The sequence below is a fragment of the Doryrhamphus excisus genome, chromosome 22 (assembly GCF_030265055.1).
Source record: "Doryrhamphus excisus isolate RoL2022-K1 chromosome 22, RoL_Dexc_1.0, whole genome shotgun sequence".
In the NCBI taxonomy this organism is placed as follows: domain Eukaryota; kingdom Metazoa; phylum Chordata; class Actinopteri; order Syngnathiformes; family Syngnathidae; genus Doryrhamphus; species Doryrhamphus excisus.
In genome coordinates, this window is record NC_080487.1 from 3824565 (window position 1) to 3846860 (window position 22296).

At 41.6% G+C, this 22296-nt stretch overlaps 2 protein-coding genes across 2 annotated transcripts in view; both read left to right on the forward strand.

Annotated features, from left to right (window-relative positions):
- spata20 (spermatogenesis associated 20) overlaps positions 1 to 1832 on the forward strand; it is a 32604-nt gene extending 30772 nt beyond the window's left edge. The window contains exon 20 of the transcript XR_009120765.1: positions 1134 to 1832. The gene's annotated coding sequence lies outside the window, so the exon portion shown is untranslated. The remainder of the gene's footprint in view (positions 1 to 1133) is intronic.
- Positions 1833 to 1994: 162 nt separating this feature from the next.
- Positions 1995 to 22296, forward strand: part of cacna1g (calcium channel, voltage-dependent, T type, alpha 1G subunit) — a 146780-nt gene continuing 126478 nt past the window's right edge. The window contains exons 1-2 of the mRNA XM_058061836.1: positions 1995 to 2004; positions 2081 to 2400. Of these exons, the coding sequence (XP_057917819.1) occupies positions 2088 to 2400 (313 nt within the window). The 5' untranslated portion in view covers positions 1995 to 2004; positions 2081 to 2087. The remainder of the gene's footprint in view (positions 2005 to 2080; positions 2401 to 22296) is intronic.

The window sequence follows — 22296 nt, forward strand, 5'->3', positions numbered from 1 at the left end:
AGTGTGTTTTAATGAAAAGCATTGTGTGCAGCTTTAACCCAGGCGTATACCATCTTTATATGCTACATAGTGCATCATTGCGTCTGTGTTTCCACCTCAGGCCGCCATTATTCTGCATTATTTTTTATTATCAGCTGCAAAGACGACCTGAGGAAACATCTTCCTCTAGTGGTCACTGGCATACATGCCACAGACAATTCACACCCTGGAGGTACTTGAAGGCACTCCACGGGTACATGAGGGGATTTATGTATCCATATAGTGTGGAATGTATGAATTTGATCCTCTAATGATTCTATAGGTTTACCACATCACACAATATGAACAGTAGGTATTTATATTGTAACTCAGAGAGACAGAATATGGGGAAAAATCTGTACATAAACAATATTAAATAGATTTTATTCACAAATTTGTGTTTGCATATAAGGATACATCTTTATTATATTCCAAAAGATGGGACTTTTAAGTTGGGAGTTATTGACACAAAGCGTTACAGGTATTTTTTTAATTAATTCATCATTGTTTACAATTGAAGTTAATGTTGCCATAATAATAATTCTATTATATTACAATATTGTAATATTACCCTACAAATAATAATCATAATAATAAGACCACTACAGATGACCACTGTTTTGGACAGTAATACATATAAATACAAAATAAATATAAATATAAATAAATATTCAACAGGAGGTATTTCACCGAGAAAAAGTAGAGAACCACTGTTCTATGTAGTACTCTACTCAAAACATTGGTGTATTACTCTATGCCAATAGTTTAGATGACATATTTAGCTTGTATTGTACCAGCAAGTACGTTACATTACACCCTGAGGCAACTCCGTCCCTTCTACAAGTTCTCATAATAAAGTTATCCACCAATCACTAAGCACCGTTGCTGAGATGCCTTCACTGCCTCGCCTCTGATTGGCTGACAGTTGACATAAGCTTCCAGCTGTTTGCGCCCCCTCCCTTCGACTCTCTTACTTTGCACGGCAGCTCCTTCAGCCAATAAGAGACGAGCTCTGGAAGCGACTGCGCGTTAATTGGCTTAGAGGAGGCGCTCTGTGGGCGGGGATTGAGAAGTTCGGATCACTCCTTCCCTCCATCCCTCCCTCTCTCATCCAGCTGTGGAAGCCTTGCTGATGGACGGAACCGACCGAAGACAGTTCTGGAGGAGACAAGGGTGAGAGCGGAAGTGTCCGGGTTGAAACCAAGAGGAAAGATGCTCTGTGATGTTTTAAAAATCCAACTCTACTTCAAGCTCGGCAACGTCGAGGGATTTTGAAAACTCTGATGCGGAATATGCGCTAAAACTGCCTGTGGATGCAATGAAAAGTGTTGGAGTGTACTTCATCTAAAAGAGGAACGCATATTCTTTTTTCGTTGTTGTTATTTCTCCTTTTTTGGACCATCTGAAGAAAGGATTCCGCAGAAGTTTGCGCACCGTGTTTATATATTCATTTAAAAAAAAGGCTTAACGCCGCAGTCCCGGACCTAGACCTTTTCATAAAAATCCCCACTAGTGGATGTTAAGAAGTGCTACTGAGGCCCCTGGCGAGAGGTTGGGAACACCTGGGGCTCAGGGGGCCCCCCCCTGCGCACCGCAGCGAGGCTGCAGAGACGGACCCGGTGCGCCAGCGAGCCACTTGGAAGTCTCTCCGGTCCAGCAAAGACCTGCACAGAACCCGATTTTGTCATCCAGATCTTCTCTCCTTGCCACCAAAAGGTTGTTTGGCTCATTTCCAGGCTGGTGTGGACTTTGTGCAGCCGCAAAACTGATCATGCGATGACTGAGTGCGCTTTAGATACATCTACCCAGTCCAATTCAGGTAATGTTTGTAGCAATTTAAATATTTAATAGCTTTTATTGCAGTCATTAACTCAAATGGTATACAAAACTGCAGTAATAATTTTAATCAATGTTTTAAAAAATGGTATTAACATATTAATTTTGATGTTCTGCAATGCAGCACCAGTTTTGGACGATAAATAAGAAGTATGAATGATATGTTTACCATAATACAAGGATATTTATTTAATGTCATCATGCTCATGGTCGCCCTTCCTTGCAGGAGGTGAATGATGGCCGAGGATGGGGGACACATCTCCAGTACCCCCGACTCCAGGGACTCGGAGTGCCGCTCCTCTTTGCCGAGGACTTTCATCCGGCTTAACGACCTATCCGGGGAAGGGACTGGAGCTACCGTGGAGCGAAGTGAGGTGATGGTGGAACCGGCGTCTCCAGCCCCAGACGGGACTTCTTCAACCGGGGATGAAGCATCAGTATCCGGGGAGGAAAGCCTGCCTCACCCTACCTTGGCCCCGGTGGTTTTCTTCTACATGAAGCAGACCACACGTCCTCGGAGCTGGTGTCTCAAGATGGTGTGCAACCCATATCCTTTAAAAAAAAAAAAAAAACTCTTCAGATAGGAGTCCATGATCCAGGTAAGAAACACCTGTTTGTGTTGTGTGCGTCTTTCTCAGCTGACCTTCAGGGCAGTGGAGAGTCTGTGTGGTGGACTGCTGATGGAAGTGTTGGCTCGGAAGCATAAATGTGTCTTGTACACTTTTCTTCCATCTCAATCCTTCCCTCGTGAGTGCTTTGACTCCTCAAAGGCGCTTTTTGGCTTCATGTCGATTAAACAGAATGACAGCCAGAGAAGAAAATCTATCAATCTCACGTGACGGGCTGTCAGGGAGGCCTGTACCAAAAGGAGGAGGTGGGCTGCTGTTGGAATTGGTTTTGTGATACTCACCTGGGGTAACGGCGTCTTATTGAATTATTCTCCCCAAGTGTGTTATTGATTCATAAGTTGCACAGAGCTGCAGTGACTCAAGCGATAAGAAAGGAAGCACAGGAGACTTTCTCCCAACCGCCCGCCTCCCTTTCTCTCCCTCAGGGTGGAGGGCAGCAAATAATGCGTTTCAGGTTGTTCCGCTGCGTACGTGTGATGAGGGTGATGTATGGGAGCTGGATGTGAGGGAGCCGCGCTTGGCAGGAGTGATGCCTTGGCCTGATGCGTATCTGCCAGCAGGTTTCTAGGTGTTGTGTTTCTGTGTGTTCATGTCATTTCAATTTTATTCCCAATCGCCCCCGTCGCTATTCCTCTTTTTCCAGGTTTCATGTAAATGCTTTTTGTACCGAAGTTACCTTATACATCTTCATCATTCATTCATTCATTTTATACCGCTTGTCCTCACGAGGGTTGCGGGGCGTGCTGGAGCCTATCCCAGCTGTTTTTGAGCAAGAAGCGGGGTACAGCCACTTCACAGGGCACATATAGACAAACAACCATTCACACTCACATTCATACCTATGGACAATTTGGAGTGGCTAATTAACCTAGCATGTTTTTGGAATGTGGGAGGAAACCGGAGTACCCGGAGAAAATCCACACATGCACGGGGAGAACATGCAAACTCCACACAGAGATGGCCGAGGGTGGGATTGAACTCGGGTCTCCTAGCTGTGAGGTCTGCACGCTAACCACTCGTCTGCCGTTTTTGAGTGTCTTTTGTTTGTCAGAGCGTGCGCAAACCAGCACTCCTTAAATTAAAGTGGAAGCACAACCGTGGTGCTTTTTTTTTTTTAAATACTCTTCTTTATCGTCGATCATTCCCTGCTGTACTCTACCTTATGGTTACCTTGGAGGTGGTCCGAAGGTTCGAATCTCTACTTGGGCATCTCTGTGTGGAGTTAACATTCTCTCCCCATGCATGGCTTTTTTCTGTTCATTACCAGGGTCACAGACATGCTGGAGCCTATTCCAGCTGTCTTTGGGTGAGAGGCGGGGTAAACCTCGGTACTGGTCTGGACTGGTCTTGCCAGCCAACCACAGGGCACATATAGACAAACAACCATTCACACTCACATTCATACCTATGGACAATTTGGAGTCGCCAATTAATTAACCTAGCATGTTTTTGGAATGTGGTAGGAAACCGGAGTACCCGGAGAAAACCCACGCACACACAGGGAGAACAGGATCTCCCAAGCGGAGATTTGAACCCAGGTCTTCCCGATCTCCTGAATGTGTCTCCAGCGTGTGGCATTAGGTTAAGCAGATACTGTAAATCGTCCATGGGTGTGAATATGAGTATCAGTGAATAAGTATGGGTATATATACATGCATTGTGATTGGCTAGTGACCCCACCACTCACCTGACTCCAGCTCAGCTTTAACCCTAATGAGGCCAGGCAGTATACAAAAAAATGCTGTGTATCTTAGTGCACTCAGGGACTGAAGTATACTTATTGAAGTGTACTGAGAGAATTATTGGACTTGGTTGCTTTCTGCTGTGTTTCCCATCCGGGAGGTCACTAGTCACTGATGTTGCATCTGAGATGACCATCTCTGGTTCAGGGTTTCAGTTGTTGATTAGGAGGTTTTTGGCAGTGGTTTACATATCTGCAAGAGTAAAACACATGTGTTGACCAACGAGTGAAGGAATGCTGGCATAAAACACCCAATGCAGGGTTGCGATACAAAGTGTTTTAAAGCATCAGGCCAGTTGGGTAGATTTTTAACAATGTTTGATTTTTTTTCTTTTTGTGTGTGTGTGCTCTTTCTTGTTGTGTTTGCCCTTTAGTGCGTATCAGTACTGATTTAGGAAAAGGTCACTGGTTCTGTAATGCTGTCGTGATTGATCTGCATGTGTGTGTGTGTGTGTGTGTGTGTACACTCATGCTGCTTACCTGGGGAGCAGATGGATCTTTTGCAATATTTTTAACTGTTTTCACTCTTGATCCGTGTCCTCCTCTGCTACTGCTGCTGCTGCTGCCTTCCACATACTGCCCGCCACTCTCTGCACTCTTGCTTCCACCAATGACTCCTGAAGTTTGTCTCTCTTATTCCCTCCATAAATACACCCACAGTATCGCTAGCGGCAGGCTCTGCCTCCAGTCTTATGCTGTAAAAGAATCGTCCAGTTTCCACCATGCAGTTAAGCTAGTTTTTTTTTTTTTTCCAATTTGGTGCACATTTTCCTCCACTTATGGTGGTTATGCTTTGATTGCTGAGTGGTCGGTTAGTGAGCAGGACTATGCAGGGTTTCCATAAGACTTTTGATGCAGATCGGAGACAAAAAAGGCAAAACAAATGATGCACTAAATAAACACATGAGAGGAGGAATGGTCAGTGTAGTGGACTCCATTGTGTGTGCTGGTATGACGCCACATTATTTATGATCTCTATCGAGCATATACGCCTCACAACACAAGCAGGTCGGTTAGAAGAACACACACTTTCCGAGATACTACAGTATGTGTCTGCGAATCGGAGCGCCATGCGAGGGAAATTTAATGGAAATGCATTGGAACGGGACTGGAGATTTTGTCCGAAATAGGCGAAATCCGTTATAAAAAATCCAATATATGCAATGAATTTTTATTGGAAATGCATTACAGAAAAATTGGTTCTTTTTTATCTGTCCGTTGTGAGCGAATTTCCGATATATCCGAGTCCGATATATCCGAGGTTTACTGTAGTAATGAATGTAAATGGACAATGTTTGAACATGTAAAAAAAATAAGTTAGCCACTGTAATAAACACTGATACACTGACTAAATGTGCTGATGTCATGCACAATGGTGATTTAAAGGCCGACTTAAGCGCATTTTCACCAAACATTATGTCCAAATCCAAATTGTATGATGTCTGCGGCAACTGAGGTTCCGCCGTGCTTTCCTTTCCAGACTGCACAGCAGAAACATTTCTCCAAGAAAAACCTGTCTGGTTCTATTCTAAACAGGCATGTCTTGGGTAAACCCCTGGCCTCAGACGGCTCCCAGCCATTTTTAACAGTCTGAAGTAATTAGGACCCCTGGATACTCACATAGGTATTTAGGGTCTAATTGAAGACCCCTTGGGTGCGTGCTCTAAAGCTGTTTTGCCCGGCACGTTGCCTGCTTGAAATTCCCTCTACTGGTTTTGCAAACAATTCCTGCAGAATCTGATGCAGAGGCAAAATGCTTTTGTGTGTGTGGAGAAGGGGGGGGGGTTGTGTAAGCAACACACACGCACTTCCACAGGAGTCCTGTAGGTGTCTAACCCGCTTTGGCGGGGTGCTGGATGTTGTGCCAAGACAGAGAAGGTGTCACGGGAAGGCATCCAGTGTTCTCTATCCTTTGCTCTCACTGATATAAGCACAGGATTACATGGTCCATAACATTGTGGGAGGTCACCACCTTCAAGCTCGCTTGTATTAGCGTCACCGCACGGCACACACACAGAGGAGAGCCAGGTCTTCCCTCAAGTGTGTGGCGGCCATTTGTGTTGCAGCGCTTTGCTCTCCTGCTCTTGACATCACATTTGTTGCTCGTGGCTCCGATGCTTCTGTCAAATAATGGAAGCTGAAGCAAACACTTACTTAATCAGCAGAAAATGTCTCCTGCCCCCCCGTCTTTGCCAATATTCCCCCCCCCCCCCACCAACTCCACCTCCTTGTGCATATCTTTACCTCCCCAAAGCACTGCCTTTCTTCTTCTCCTGTGGAGTCTAAAAAGCTGCAGTTTGGCTCGAGAGCGAGCAGCCGTCCTCGTGCCATCTTTGAAAGCCTCCAAAAACAGTGGAGGAGTTCGAGAATGGTAAAAAATAGAATCAGAATCAGTTGCTCTGCGAGGGATTTTGAGAGTATTGTCTGCCCACCTACCACTTTACTTTCATTTTTTTCCCCGTCTTCTTCCTTCTGTGTAGCATTTCAGACATCCTCGGAACTTCTTGTACCCGCATGCATACGTAACCACGCAAAGACGTTTAGCACGCATGTGTGGGTGGCGGGACATGTGATGTGCCTTACATGTATTTTGCATGTGCAATGACATGAAAGAAGAACTTTGGGAAGTGGATATGGTATAGCAACTCCAGATCACGTGCTGGAGACGGAGCTCAGACAGCAGTAAGGTGTCAGCAGACTACTCAGTATGAGGTATGTTCTTAATGAGGAGATTTGTTTGCTGTTAAAACTCCAAGCAGGCTGGGCACAAAAAAAACTCCTTTTCCATTTCTACCCCAGTTAGATACAACCCACTGCTTGTTTATTATGTTTTTTTTTTTGAAGAACAATGTTCCCTAAATTCCGGCAACTGTTTGCTGCAAATTAAGCGTTGCTTCAATAAACTGCTTGTTGGCGCGGCATTTATTGAAGTTTTCGAATCAGTGTTGCACATAACTTGACATACTGTATGTACTAAAGTGGTACAGGTATAGTGTATAGTGTATCTTTAGCAATTCAACCTGATTTACTGTTTGTACAGTCAGCTCACCAAGTAGGTTTCCTTATTTTTAATGGAATATTTTCATAGTTAGAGCATAGAAAACCTATTGATAACCATTTAAAAAGTTTTTTTTAAACATTGTTAGAGCCCTCTAACTGAATCTAGACTGAATTGGACTTTATACACACTCTAGACACTACAACCACAGTGCCGACGGCCCAAAGAACAAAGTAAACCATCAAGACTGATCGGCTCTCTTTGCTTGTGAATCAGGCTCAGGCCACAGCGGCTTTTATTTGTTGTTGTTGTTTTATTTCTCCTCTATGACTTCTCTATGCGGCGCTCTTCCACCCATGTAACAATGGTGGCCTAGTTAGCAAATGAATGCTGCATATTCTGAGAGAAAGGACAACAAAGGCGTAGGAGTAATAAACGGAGGAAAGAGGTGTGCATCTGATGACAGGAGGTGGTGAAAAGGGGAACTGCACATTTTGGGGAATTTTGGCCATCATACATAATCCTTATGTGAAACATGAACACATATTTGTGCGTTACAATGTCAGAAAACGAGTTAATATGAGCAAGCTAACAATGCACATCATCTAACAACCTTTTATTGTTTTATATACATGCTGTGATCATGTAAGACTGTAGATTTAATAATCTGGTTCTACCATATCTTACTTATTGTGTGGAAATATTCGGTAATAACTATAAAAGCAATCTTCACTCGCTAAATGTACTGCAAAAAAGGCCAGTAAGGATAATTCATAATGCCGCCTACAGAGAACATACTAACTCCTTATTTCTAAAATCAAAAATACTTAAACTTGCTGATATAGTTAATCTTCAAACAGCTAAAATAATGCATAAGGCTAAAAATAACCAATTACCTAAAAATGTCATCCAAAATGTCATGTCAATGTCAATCCATTATGTCATTGTATGGTCATATCACCTCGTACTTCGGTACGTACCAAAAAAATAAAAAATAAAAAAAAACTTAAACTATATTAGGAAAGCAGGAAGTGAACAAATGTAACAGTTACTGATTGTAAAAGTACCAGATGGAGGGGTAGGATTTAATAAGCTTTGCTTCTTCCTACTCCTTTTGGACATGTGGAACTGTGAACTGATTATGGGATGCACTCAATTGTAATGTGATGCATGTTCAAATGAAATAAAACTATTACCATTAGCAAAAATCTGTATGCCAGGCAGACCAGGCTATGATGAATATTGTAGTATAATTATTGTATTTATTTGCAATTGTCCTTCCAGCAGATTGCAATTGCATTTAAATCTGAACCCTTACTGCACCAAAAATGAACCAACGGCGACATTAATATCAAGGTATGCTACATAACATACCTTGGTAGATATGGCTAGAAAACTTCACATGCGTGTATTTTGTACTTCCTTCTTTACCCTCCTTCTTTTCTTGGGGCTGTTCTAAATCACTAAGTTTACATAGGACTGATTCCAGGATTTTCCAGCTTTTTCTCATTAGCCCATTGTAGAAGACTTGTGGCAGCAGGAGAAGGAGGAGGAGGAGGAGGAGATGGGTTAGAGTAGCAGAAGGAAGACGGGGGTGGGCGAGTTCTATACTTACTCTTACACAACCAAATCTCATCATGCACCTGAATTGCGTTATCTTTAACAATCCCATTTTGACTACCCCGTGCTTGCAGTCTATTTCACATTTCTCCGCATCTCTGCTTTGCAAAGTCCTCACATATTTCCAAACATAATCACACCTATTTTTTTTAAACAAGGCTTCTTATTTATATATATATATATATTTTTTTTTTAGACCATAGCGAATTATAGACATTCCGCACATTCCCGTTCTATATGCGCTGCTCATGCTGTAGCTCCACTGATAACTACTTCTCCCATTTGCAGAATTCTTCCCTCCCCGGACAGATTGATACGTTGCTGAGCAACACAGCAGGGGATGCTATGTCTGGCACAAGTACACCATTTTGGATTTGGTGCTAACTAGGGACACAGGTGGCGTATGACACTGTGCAGACTGACTTGTGGCCTTATCACAGCAGCCAGAACAGGCACACGCTCTCCTGCGCCTTTAAGTGGCTTGGAGGTTATCACCTCGGTTGGTTGTGTGCGTGGTGGATTGTAGGCAAGATACTTATCGTTGAATTGTTGATGCATGATGGGAAAATTGATGTATTCACAATTAGTATTGAATTTTTATTTATTTTTGGGTGGAGTAGGTTGGATTAAATTGAATGAGTGTTTCATGTCAAATCTCTTTGAGTGAGTGCTGGTGTTGATAGAGTAGAAAAGATTGAACGACTTACATTCAGCCCGGTGAAGATTCACACCTCTATACATCTTTTTTTTTTGTCAGCTTACACTTTCCCTGCGTCTCTCGCTCTCTTGTTCCCATCCTGTGTCTCGATCGTTCTATGTCAAGTCATCAGGACACTAATCAGGATTTTCCAGCAGAAGGAGTCTGGTGAAGGAGCCAGAAAAAAAAAGATATGTCTTATTATAGATAACAAACGACGGTTATAAATACATCAGGGGGTGGGGAGCTTATATAAGAGTCATGATATGTCCGTTGGTTTCTTCTGTGAGAGCTTGTGGGGGGGACTGGGTGCATGTGTGTGGCCTTTTGGAAGGGCTCCCATGGGTGCTTTGGGGGCCAGCAACGCTTTTCTTTGAATGTTGAAATGTTGTGCAGCAAACTGTGACAATGGAGCGTGATAATGATTTGTTCAGTCTGAGTTTTGGATGCACATTTGACTATAAACAGGTAATAAGACTCTTGCTGAGGACGTTTAATGACCGTGTCTGCACCGCGGGATGATAACCAGAAAGGGAATGATTGGTGTTTAACTCCTGATATACAATATTTCATCCAACATCCAAAACAGGGATTTATTTTAGTAGTAGGTACATTCTCTTCATTGATGGTGACTGTTGTCATCGTGAGAAGGAACGTTTGTGTGTGGAATTACTTGATTGAACGCTCAATTGTGGCACAAAGTCACTATAAACACTGAACAATCCCCTCCTGACGTATACGGGTGGAAATGGCGAACAACGTCGGCCAACATTTTTTCCATTGTGAAAATTGTGCAAAATTTGTGTCAAAGTTATGCTTGAAACATATCTTTTTTTTGTTATTGAGAACTCATACTTTAATGAAATGATGTTCTATTGCTGATTACTAAAGAACGGAAAAAGGTGGAACTGGAGGGGATGTCTTCAGAAAAATGGCTAGGATTGAAGGAGTTCATGATGATAATAATAATAATAATAATAATAATAATAATAATAATAATAATAATAATAATAATAATAATAATAATAATAATAATAATAATAATATATAATAATAATATATAATAATAACAACAATGTTGTTGTATCTTGGTTAATATGTGATATGTGTTGTACGAGGAGTTAGATGCAGTAATGAGCTGATTCTTTTTATCTGTTTTTATATCTTTAAAATGCACAGAAAAGAGAAACAAGGCTGCACGGCGGTCGTGTGGTTAGCGCACAGACCTCACAGCTAGGAGACCTGGGTTCAATTCCACCCTCGGCCATTTCTGTGTGGAGTTTGCATGTTCTGCCCGTGCATGCGTGGGTTTTCTCCGGGTACTCCGGTTTCCTCCCACATTCCAAAAACATGCTAGGTTAATTGACCACTCCAAATTGTCCATAGGTATGAATGTGAGTGTGAATGGTTGTTTGTCTATATGTGCCCTGTGATTGGCTGGCGACCAGTCCAGGGTGTACCCCGCCTCTCGCCCGAAGACAGTTGGGATAGGCTCCAGCACCCCCCGTGACCCTCGTGAGGATAAGCGGTAGAAAATGAATGAATGAATGAAAGAAACAATAATAATGTGGATGATGGGTAAAATTCCAAAAAAGCTTTCTTTAGACGAGGTTTTCTTAATGAATTTGTTAATGTCACTATTGATGACATTTGGGTTGTGGCATGTTGTGTCATTAGAGGTTATTGATCGATTTGCAATACTAAAGGTATTGCAAATCGATCAATAACCAATAATCAATAATTTAAACCTGATTATTTGAATCAATCGCCAGCAAAAAAAAATAGTTATTATGTAGTTATTGGCTTTTTATCACTTCCAGGCAACTATATTACAGATGAGCGTATATGCCTGACTGTGCTGTGTGTGTGTGTATGTATACTGTATGTATTGTCTGTGTACTTACCAATCACATTCTAATAATTTCATTGCCCTTTTCCTCTGTTTTGCTCAGGCACTTAAATGACACGCACACACACACACACACACTATCAGGCTCTCTCCCGGCGTTTGGCCCAAATCATTGTGACATTTACAGTTTCACAGCCATTACAGCTTAATGTCTCCAGGGTGACGATGTGATAGCGGATGCTGCGGAATCAGATTGAAGCAGTATCCCAGCGTTTAGCTCCAACGCTCTGAACCTTGGCATCCCAGGGAAGGACTACACCTGTGCTCCGATCCACGAGGGAATGGGATCAAGTCCTGTGTTGTTGGAGCGTAGCACGCATGAAAGCGCTGGCAAGGTCACAGGAAACAAGTGTAAGCCGTTGGCCTGGAACGTGTCACTGATTATTTTATCACCGGATTTCCACCAAGCAGTACAATGTCTAAAATAAGGGGACGGTGGGAGTTAATTAGCGTCTACCAAAGTACGTTTTGAAGATCCCAGTGGCTCCTTATGGATGGCACCACATGCGGATTAAGCTGAAAGTGAGTTTTATAATGTAGTAATACGTGTACCAAAATCTCCTGCCCATATTACAGATTGTGTTGCATTCTAGAGCTGCGTCACATTCACAATTGTCTTATATTCATTTCTGTGAGAAATGAGAAGAAAACGACGAGCCCTAACCCAAGGGTACGCTCTATTCAGTATTCAAGATGAAATAGGATCTGCTTTATGTCTTGATTAATATTTTCTCTTCGTCACCACTGTATCATTATCCCAATTCCCTCAACTCCTCTCTTCTGCTACGGCAATGATATGCAAACTGGTCTATATCATTTTATAATACCTCATCTTTATTAGTCTTCTTATAGTAGTAATAATAACATGGCCCACGAGCAACCAGGGAGTGCCTGCTTTGTGTCGTGTGGCTGCTTTGCTGTGATTCCTGACACTGATGAAGATGCAGACACAGAGGGAAGCCCTGTCTGGTCCTTGGACGACTGGACTTGGCTTTGCAATATGTCACAAGTGCAGCCCCCAGGGGCCATTTGGGGGCCGCAAAACGGGGCGAGATTACCTATACTGTGCTGTAGGTGTGTTGCAGTGAGAAAATGAAGCGCTCCCTTTCTGTGACGTGCTGGAAAAGGCAAACTTCCATTGAGCTCACTGGTAAACAAACATGGCCTCCATTGTGTGGGACTTGTCGCTGTTTCAGAGGAAGACATTTTGTAAAGATTCTCTGCAAACGTTGATGCGGGACAAAAAATTCTGCCAACGTTGATGCTTAAAAGAGGCTCCTTTTTTCTATGCCACTTATCCTCACTAGGGGTGGGGTACACCCTGGACTGGTCACCGGCCAATCACAGCTTTTGGGAAACCACATAGTGGCAATTTATCCGACGACGATGGATGAAAAAAAGGCATGCTAATCAAGTATTCAAAGGTTAGGATTACTCAAGGACACTCTACAAAATACAGATAAAGCAACAAAGGAAGAAATGAAGGACGGTGTAAAAGCAGTCAGTCTTGAATGATGGCTTTAGTCTGGAATCAAACATGTAGAGTGAATCAATAGTTTGGATATCTGATGCTAAAGTGTTCCAGATGGGTCCCCATGGCGGGAGGCTGGGGCAGGGGGGCACAGTGAGGTGGATGGAAGAGGACTGGCAATGTGGGGGAGGTCAAAGAGATAACGAGGGGTGAGGTCTTGGATGGCCTTTAAGCTATACCGGAGGAGTTTGTCATCGATTCTTTGCTTTGACCGGGAGCCAGTGAAGGTGCTGTAGGATGGGTGTGATGTGATGGAATCAGGGGGTTGTGGAATAGCTTCTGGTGGAGACCAAATAGTAATGAATGTATCAGTGCTCAGCCACCATTTGTTCCACAATACAACACATACCATTTAATATACTTTCAGATTGTACTTTTGACTTCTAGGAATTTGTGACGGGACGTCAGAGGAACAAACCGTTGGTCACCTCCCTTTGTTGGATTTCAAGCTTCGATGCTTGTTAGGATCGTGTTCACAGCTTGTCTGCCATAACAAAGCAAATGAACCCTGGTTTCAGTACATACAGAGAACCATAGTCTGTGAGTCTCCATGCGTTTGCATTATTGAGATCCCCAGCCCTCTAATGCAGTTTCAAGTGGACATTATATATCACCCTCACAGTTAAATGAGACTTTACGCCCTGATTGCATTGTCTTGGACACCCGATCCAGCGTTGGTAGCCCCTTGCTACTGAACATGATACTTTGACCTTTGATCTCGCTGTCACATTGTCTGGAATCATGTCGTCAATGATGGTTCATTCATCGCTTATACGTATATATTTATATGCATTTCAAATTGCTAAAAAATATTTTTGTAAAACCAATTATTTGGGGCTGCACGGTGGACGAGTGGTTAGCACGCAGACCTCACAGCAGGGTTCAATTCCACCCTCGGCTATCTCTGTGTGGAGTTTGCATGCATGGGTTTTCTCTGGGTACTCCGGTTTCCTCCCACATTCCAAAAACATGCTAGGTTAATTGGTGACTCCAATTTGTCCATAGGTATGAATGTGAGTGTGAATGGTTGTTTGTCTATATGTGCCCTGTGATTGGCTGGCCACCAGTCCAGCGTGTACCCCGCCTCTCGCCCCAAGACAGCTGGGATAGGCTCCAGCACCCCCGCGACTCTTGTGAGGAAAAGCGGTAGAAAATGAATGAATGAATGAATAAGTAGACGGCTGCACGGTGACCCGAGTGGTTAGCGCACAGGTCTCACAGCAAGGAGACCCGAGTTCGATTCCACCCTCGGCCATCTCTGTGTGGAGTTTGCATGTTCTCCCCGTGCATGTTCTCTGGGTACTCCGGTTTCTTCCCACATTCCAAAAACATGCTAGGTTAATTTTTAATTGAATGTGAGTGTGAATGGTTGTTTGTCTATATGTGCCCTGTGATTGGCTGGCCACCAGTCCAGGGTGTACCCTGCCTCTCGCCGGAAGACAGCTGGGATAGGCTCCAGCACCCCCCGCGACCCTTGTGAGGAAAATCGGTAGAAAATGAATGAATGATTTCTTATGTGAAAAATGTATTTGGTTAGTGTCCATTTTGGTTAGAGGAACAAATCCATGATGCTGACCAAGGTTCTACTTTACTGTACTTGACATGCACTCAGCGCAAAATTGTGTCTATTGCGCTGTAAATAATGTGAGTATATTAGATGTTTTTGGGATGTTTTTGTCGTCATGGAAAATGAACACATCATGTCATCCAAAGTACTTGCTTTTTAAGTGGGGGCGATGACTTCCAACGGCGTGAAATATCTTACAGGGGGAAGCCCTCGTATAATGAGTAATTATTCAATTTCTCTATACTGCAATTACCTCAAAATGATTTCATTTAATGAGTCTGTAAGAATTTTAATCATACGTTTTCACTTTGCAGTTACAATAGCACCACATGACTGTCCCCGCCGGGACTTCTATATAACAGCAGATTGTAATATACAGCAATGATTACTATGATTAGAAATGTGCTTTTTGGCTATTTCTAACCCAATGCAAAGACCTGGATATTATTTTTCATAGAGATTCTTTTTAGCTGTTGTTTGTGACAACAATAGAATACCCAGAACCAAAGCGCTAGCAGGCTTCCAAGGGTGTGTCTCCTCCTACCCACAGCGCCGATGTTGTACAAGACTCGGGGATGAGCGGCGTGTCATTGGAGATTAGGCGGCGGCTGTGCCGCTCTTTAGCCATAATGACCCGCCAGACTGATGAGCACGGCTGGGATGTCTGGCCACTTACGAGCACTCTCATAAATCAGACCCCACTCTGAATTATTCAGCACATCTTTGCCCCAAGGAGACGGCGAAGGGGAAAAATGGTCAGAAAAGGTGGTAGATATGACCAACAGGATTGAGTGAGAAGGGAGGAAAAAATGATAGAGTTTTTTAGGTGAAGAAATGGTGGAAAGTGAAGAATGAGTTATTAGGGAATTAGGAGAGGTGTCCTCGTTTCTCATGTAAATAAAGACTTGTAATGTAGAACCGTCCTTTCTGAATGTTGCGCAACATAATGTGCATGTTCTCTGTTTTCTGCTGTCAAATAGGAAAATATAGGAATAATAGACTTACCCATAAAAAAGACCATTTTGGACACTCCAAGGTAATCCTTAAAATATTCCTCATTAATTATTATTATTATTATTATTTATGTATTTTTAATTGTTATTTTTAATTATTTATTTTAAATCATATTTAATAATAATATTTTTTATTTTATTTAATATTTAAAAATACAATTTATTATTTATTTTTTTAATATTTAAAAATACAATTTATTATTTATTTTTTTAAAATTTATTTTTATTTTTAATTATATTTTTAATTATTTATTTATTAATTATTATTAAATTATAATTATTAAACCTTATTGTTTAGCTAACGTGGCTGTGTCAACCCACTACCTGACACCTTAGGAGCTGTGCTAGACGGGTTGACAGCTGTAACAATCCACCGTAGTCCAGCTTGGATGGATTTGATCCATTTTTACTCTTGTTTGTTTCTCCCTCACCTTGCCTCCCAAGCCCTTCTCAATTATGGTTGCTATGGTAATATGATTTTTTTTTAATATACTGGAGGCTTCTTCCAATGTTTCTTTGTTGCGTTGTGTTTGCAGTGGATGCAACCATTGTTTTGGCTGGAGGAGTCGAGGTGTTATGGCCGCTGTGGGGGTGCTTGTGTGTAGGACGGAGAGTGTGGACACTCATCTCCTCCTCTTCACTTCCTTCCAAAACTCTCTGCCTTGTTATCGTTTCGTTTAGTGTTACCTCACCTGTCCTTCCTCATTTCTCCTGTGGTCTCAATCAGCCTTCCTGCCCATGACGCTAAGGTTTTCTTTACAATTGGGACCACTGAGTTGTACTTGTGTGTGCGTGTGTGTGTAGACTTGGGGAAGGCTAGGAGAAGCATTGTTGGATGTTCTATGTGAGAAAACAAACGCCAGTTAAGAAGACAGAGAGAACTCTGTCTGGGGACACATTTAGCCACCAGGTATGGCACCGCAAATGCTGAAATGAACTCAAGTGAGGAAAGTCCAAAGCGATGGGATGGAACTTAATGGTTCCCTTTGGAAAGATTTGAGGTGGTAGCAGCTCATTTAGTCTACAGCATGGAGGCCGGGAGGAAGGCATAATGAAATAACACCTCGTGGTCACCTTCACACTTGTGTCACCGGATATAGGAAACATGACAAGCAATAATAAGATATAATAACTCACATGTTAGTATTTGGAAAGTTCCTTGTTGGTGTATCTCTGGGTCGATTGCATGGCATTAAACAAAATATGTCTGACTCTGACCTGCATCTGCCGCACGTACATTTGTAAAATAATGGACACTGCTGCACCACTTTTGGCTTTGTACTGAATCTTCTTAAGAAATGTTTGAAACTGTGAGGAAGAAGGAAAAAGAAAGAAGCCAAAAACACACCACTTCCACACTGAATAGGAGGAGAACTTTTTTTTAATGTCATGTCGGATTCTGCATCCATTGCTGACTCGCTGCAGTGTAATGTAATGACAGGTAATGTCTCATCAATGTAACATTACTGACCACACTACCACATACTAATTGTATTAAAATATGTTTGGATTTATAATGGGCCATAGTCAACCATGGGACATTATTAATGATTGAATTTTTGAAAAAACGCAACAGAGTGAGGTCATGATGTTTGACCCGCCAGGTAGCGAGGGATGACTGTAGATGATTAAAGTGGCCTTTTTTGTATGGTGTTACTATTTTTTTTTTATTATAGTCTATTTAATAAAATAGTATAGTCAGCTGATAATATTACACAAAAACTACACAACCAATTGAATTTCTAATATAAACAATCAAGGTCACCTTACCCTCCCGTAATTGAATCAGAATCAGAATCAGAATAGGAATGGCCTTTATTGTCATTGTATTACATAACACAAAATTTGAGTGCAATAAGTAGAAAGTAAAAATAAGAATAAGGAAAAGTATAAAAATAAAACAAGGAATACCAATATAAATATAAAAGTGCTGTTCAGAATAAATGTAGTATAGTACAAGCGGTAGAATATGAATGAATGAATGACTATGTACATCAAAACAATAACCTATACAGTAACAAGATGTAGAATTGCAGTAACCAAAATGTAGTATTACACATATTGTACACTTGAATGAATGAATCCTATTCATATATATCACATTGCTGTGTGTGTCTGTGTGTGTTTATTGCTGCTTCTGTTCTCATATGCTGACAGCTGAATGATATGTCATCAGAACCTTTTTGCCCATCATAGGAGCGCATGCATACACACACACACACATGCACACAGACACACACACACACATGCACACAGACACGTGCAGCGAGGGAAGCCTTCATAAACTTTTGATCAAAGCCTCATCCTTGTCTTGCCTGACATATGCAAACAGGAGGGTGGGGGGGGTTGAAGAGTTCTTAGAAGATCCTTGATATAGAGAATGTTTGCCTTGGAGTGGTGCTACTTGTCCGCATGCACACGTGTGTGTGTGTGTGTGTGTGTATGTGTTGTGCAGATGCCCAATCAGCAGCAACAGCAACCGTAGGACTTTAACCCCCTCGGAGCCCTGAGTCAGCAACATGGCTGTCAATAAGGACATTACAGCATGTGTGTGGGTGGATGGTGTGTGTGCGCTTGAGAAGACGGTGCGGGGTGGAGGGGGGGCACTGGTTTAATGAAATATGCATGACTCTCATGCGAGTGCAGGAATTATTGAATACATGTTCAGGAGAAAGGCTTTTGCAATTTGTTTCTTTCTTATGGTGCGGGAGTGTGTAGGTGTGAGCGCATAAAGTTGGGCTTCGGTGAGGGATTTCACTCTTTTTGTTCTCGTATTAGCGGTTGCCATCATTGCCTCCCACGGTCATATCCTTTTAGTCATGTTCTCCAACGCAGCAGCAGCAGACATGGCAGCATCTGCTCAAGTATGGATGACGCTTCACGTGAGATTGATGAAGAGAATGAGATATATATCGACGGTGACGCGTTTATTCAATGGTGCGGCGACAGGACGCTTGTTTCGCCATCAGCCTCAAACAGTAAAGCGGTGGAGCAGATTGAAGAGTGTGTGAAACATGGAAAGTCAAACGGTTCAGATATGAATTTCTATAATTCTATTTTGTAGCAGCTGTAAAGAGGTGCACTATATAGATGTAGATATGTTGCATGTAGATCAGGGGTCTCAAACTCAGTTTACTTGGGGGCCACTGGAGCTCGGGTCTGAGTGAGACTGGGCCGCATCAGGTTTTCCATTTATTAAAATGGAAATTTTAATAAATTTAAAATTATTTTATTTAAATATATTTTATTATATTATATTTATATATATTTATATTTATATAAATACAATATAATATATATTATATTATATTATATTTTATATTATTTATTAAAATTAAAAAAAATTATTATTATTTTTTTTAAATTTATTACTGATTGATTGATTTTCTTTATTCTTGATTTGTTTATTTATTTTTCATCTTATTTTGTGCAGAAAAATAAAAATTAAGATATCTGAGAACAGTGGAATGTTTTATCAGAGCTTTTATTGTAGAAAATCGGAACCAAAGCACTGAAAAAGTTTGTATATTTTTCTGTTTTTAATAAATGCATTTTTTTTTTTTTGAAAACCTGATGCGGCCCAGCCTTGCCCAGACCCTAGCTCCAGTGGCCCCCAGGTAAATTTAGTTTAAGACCCCTGATATACAGTGAAACCTCAGTTAGCATCCGCCCCGGTTAGCAGCGGTTTCGGTTAACATGGAAAATTTACATCACAAATTTGCCTCGGTTTGAGTGCATTCTTCATTTAGCGTACAATAATGGTTGTAATGTTGTCCTTGTTAGCATCCCGTTAGCTTGCCGAGCCTATTAGCTCCCCTTGGAGATATCTTATTGTCGTTTGCACAGTGAATGGGACAACATTACTGTATGGGACAACAGTAATTGTATATTTCTGGAATACTGCTTCAATCAAACCACTGGTTCTCCACATTTGAAGGGAGGTAAAAACCAACCATTAAGGGATTAGTTGTTGCTCTCCCTTTGTTTGCTTCATCTCTTTAACCATACTAGTACATCAACTCAAGATGCTGCCTTCTTCCACTTCCCATAAAAGACAGTCATTGGAGAATGCCTGATGGGAATAAGAAGAGCAGCGTTGGGGAGTATAGACAGGAACAAATTGCTAGATAAGAATGATATAATAAGAGATAATGAAAGAAATAGCAGACTTCCATGTGAGTTAGGATGCTATGGATTTGTTTTTTTTTAAGAAAAAATGAGGCATAGATAATAGAGGTGAAGGTAGAAAATGGAGGATGGCAAAACACAGAAGCAAAGGGAGGGGTGATGGACTCAGGAGGGAATTGATTTGTGACTGAAGCTGGCGAGAAATAATTCCTATACATTGGAGAAACCACAGTAAGGACGAGGAAAAGAGAACGGGCTAGTGGTGGCGGTTTGTGTGTGCGGTTGGACGACGGGGATTGGGGGACTGAAGTGGCAGAAAGCGAGATGAAAGAGTAGACCGCATCGGGCGGGGGGGGGCTAAGACTTGGCAGACAGTTATTAAGGATGTTACAGTGAAGTAAAGAGAGCGGACACACAGCAGAGCTTCAAAACAAAACCAAAAAAAAACTGCAGGTACTTTACCCTCTTAATAAAAAACAGTGATGGAAGACAGAGCTGCTGCGGAGCCGACAAAGTACAGTGTCTCCCCAAACTTGCCAACCAGGAAGTGTTTTGAGTGCAGGACCACACACCTTTGATTAAACACGCATCCTTTTATTGCTCTTGGTGGAATAACTCGTAGCATTAGGCATGTCATCAATTATTTGGACATAAAAGGGCTTATTTCTAGCTAAGGTTACATAAGATAAATTAGTTTGATGACCTCTGAATTGTCAAAGATTTGTCTTAATCGTGTTATTGACTTCATCCATTAGTGTTATTACTAAGACAGAGTTGAAGGTTTAAAATCTATTTTGAGCCATGGACATACACAATACTTAGTATTACTAAGTATTGGGATATTATGGGGATAGCACACAACATCCATACATCAATGCGTATATGCTTATTTTATTATTCATTCATTCATTCATTCATTTCGCGGGGGTGCTGGAGCCTATCCCAGCTGTCTTCGTACACCCCGGACTGGTGGACAGCTAATCACAGTGCACATATATACAAACAACCATTCACACTCACATTCATACCTATGGACAAATTGGAGTCGCTAATTAACCTAGCATGTTTTTGGAATGTGGGAGGAAACCGGAGTACACGGAGAAAACCCACGCATGCATGGGGAGAACATGCAAACACACAGAGATGGCCGAGGGTGGAATTGAACCCTGGTCTCCTAGCTGTGAGGTCTGCACGCTAACCACTCAAGCCCTTAATTTATCATGTAAATTATTATTATTATCTCCTATTATCTCTTCCAATGGCGAGTTTTTTCACTGCTTGTGATTGGCTCCTGTCAAATAAAGAGCTACCTGGTCTTCTAAGGCATGGGGTGAAGACACTGCAGGGGGTATAATCTGATTGTTGCAAGTGTGTCAGTGTGAGCATGTGTTAAGATGTAAGAGTAGCAAAGACAACAGAGCCGGTCCCCAGACGGAAAGAAAAGAGGGAGAAGGGCCTTGCGTAAGGAAAAAGAGACAAAACCTTCATTAAAACATGCAAGCGGGTTTTACAAGCAGCTGAGGAATGTAGACATAATGGGCTTTTATTGTTTTACAGAGCAGCGGTGGGCTACCAGCAGCAACTATCTCATCACATAAAAAGCCTTCAGGTCTATTTTGCCTTTATTTTCTCCACACTCATTAAAATGTGTTCTGTGTCTATCGGGGTTCTAATGCACAAAGAGCCTCAGATGCAATGATTTCTGATATGCTTGGAAAGCGCTCCGGCTTCCTCCCGCATTCCAAAAACAGCATGTTAGATTAATTAGATACTCTAAATCAGGGGTCTCAAACACGCGGCCCGCGGGTCAAATGTGGCCCGCAGGACACTAGTTTGAGGCCCCCACCTTGATATGAAAATTTAATGTTTGATATGGATGCTGTATGGTATCATGTACCCAGAAAAAAAATATTACGTTTGATTAATGTTCATGTTAAAGGTTAAATAACTATTAATAGTTATCCTCCCTATCTGTGTGGAAGTGGTAAGTTTTTGGCTATTTAAGTTTAAAGGAAATAACTTGAAGGCTACCGTTTAGGTCGCTAGCTCTCTAGTTTGCGAGTTAGCATGTGTCTCAAGACCCTGCAGTTGCGCAATATGTTGTAAATAAAAAAGAGTATAAATGTGACTATAGTCGTGTTTTGTCATGTCTACAGGGCTCTAATAATGCTTTGTTCATTTTAATCTGAAAAAAATAATTTGTCTACCCACCAACTATATGTGGTTTCTCAAGTTTTTATTATTTGCCGTTTTATTATTATTATTATTATATTTATTTATTGATTACTGATTGATTGATTTTCTTTATTCTTGATTTGTTTATTTATTTTTCATCTTATTTTGTGTGGAAAAATAAAAATTAAGATATTTGAGAACAGTGGGATGTTTGATCAGAGCTTTTATTGTAGAAAATTGGAACCAAAGCAAAGTTTTTTAAATTTTTTTGTTTTTAATAAATGCGTTTTTTCTTTTTTTTGGGGGGGGGGGGGACCTGATGCAGCCCAGTCCCACCCAGACCAGAGCTCCAGTGGCCCCCAAGTAAATTGAGTTTCAAATTGAGTCTATGTGTTCCCTGTGATTGGTTGGCAACCAGCCTGGTGTACCCCACC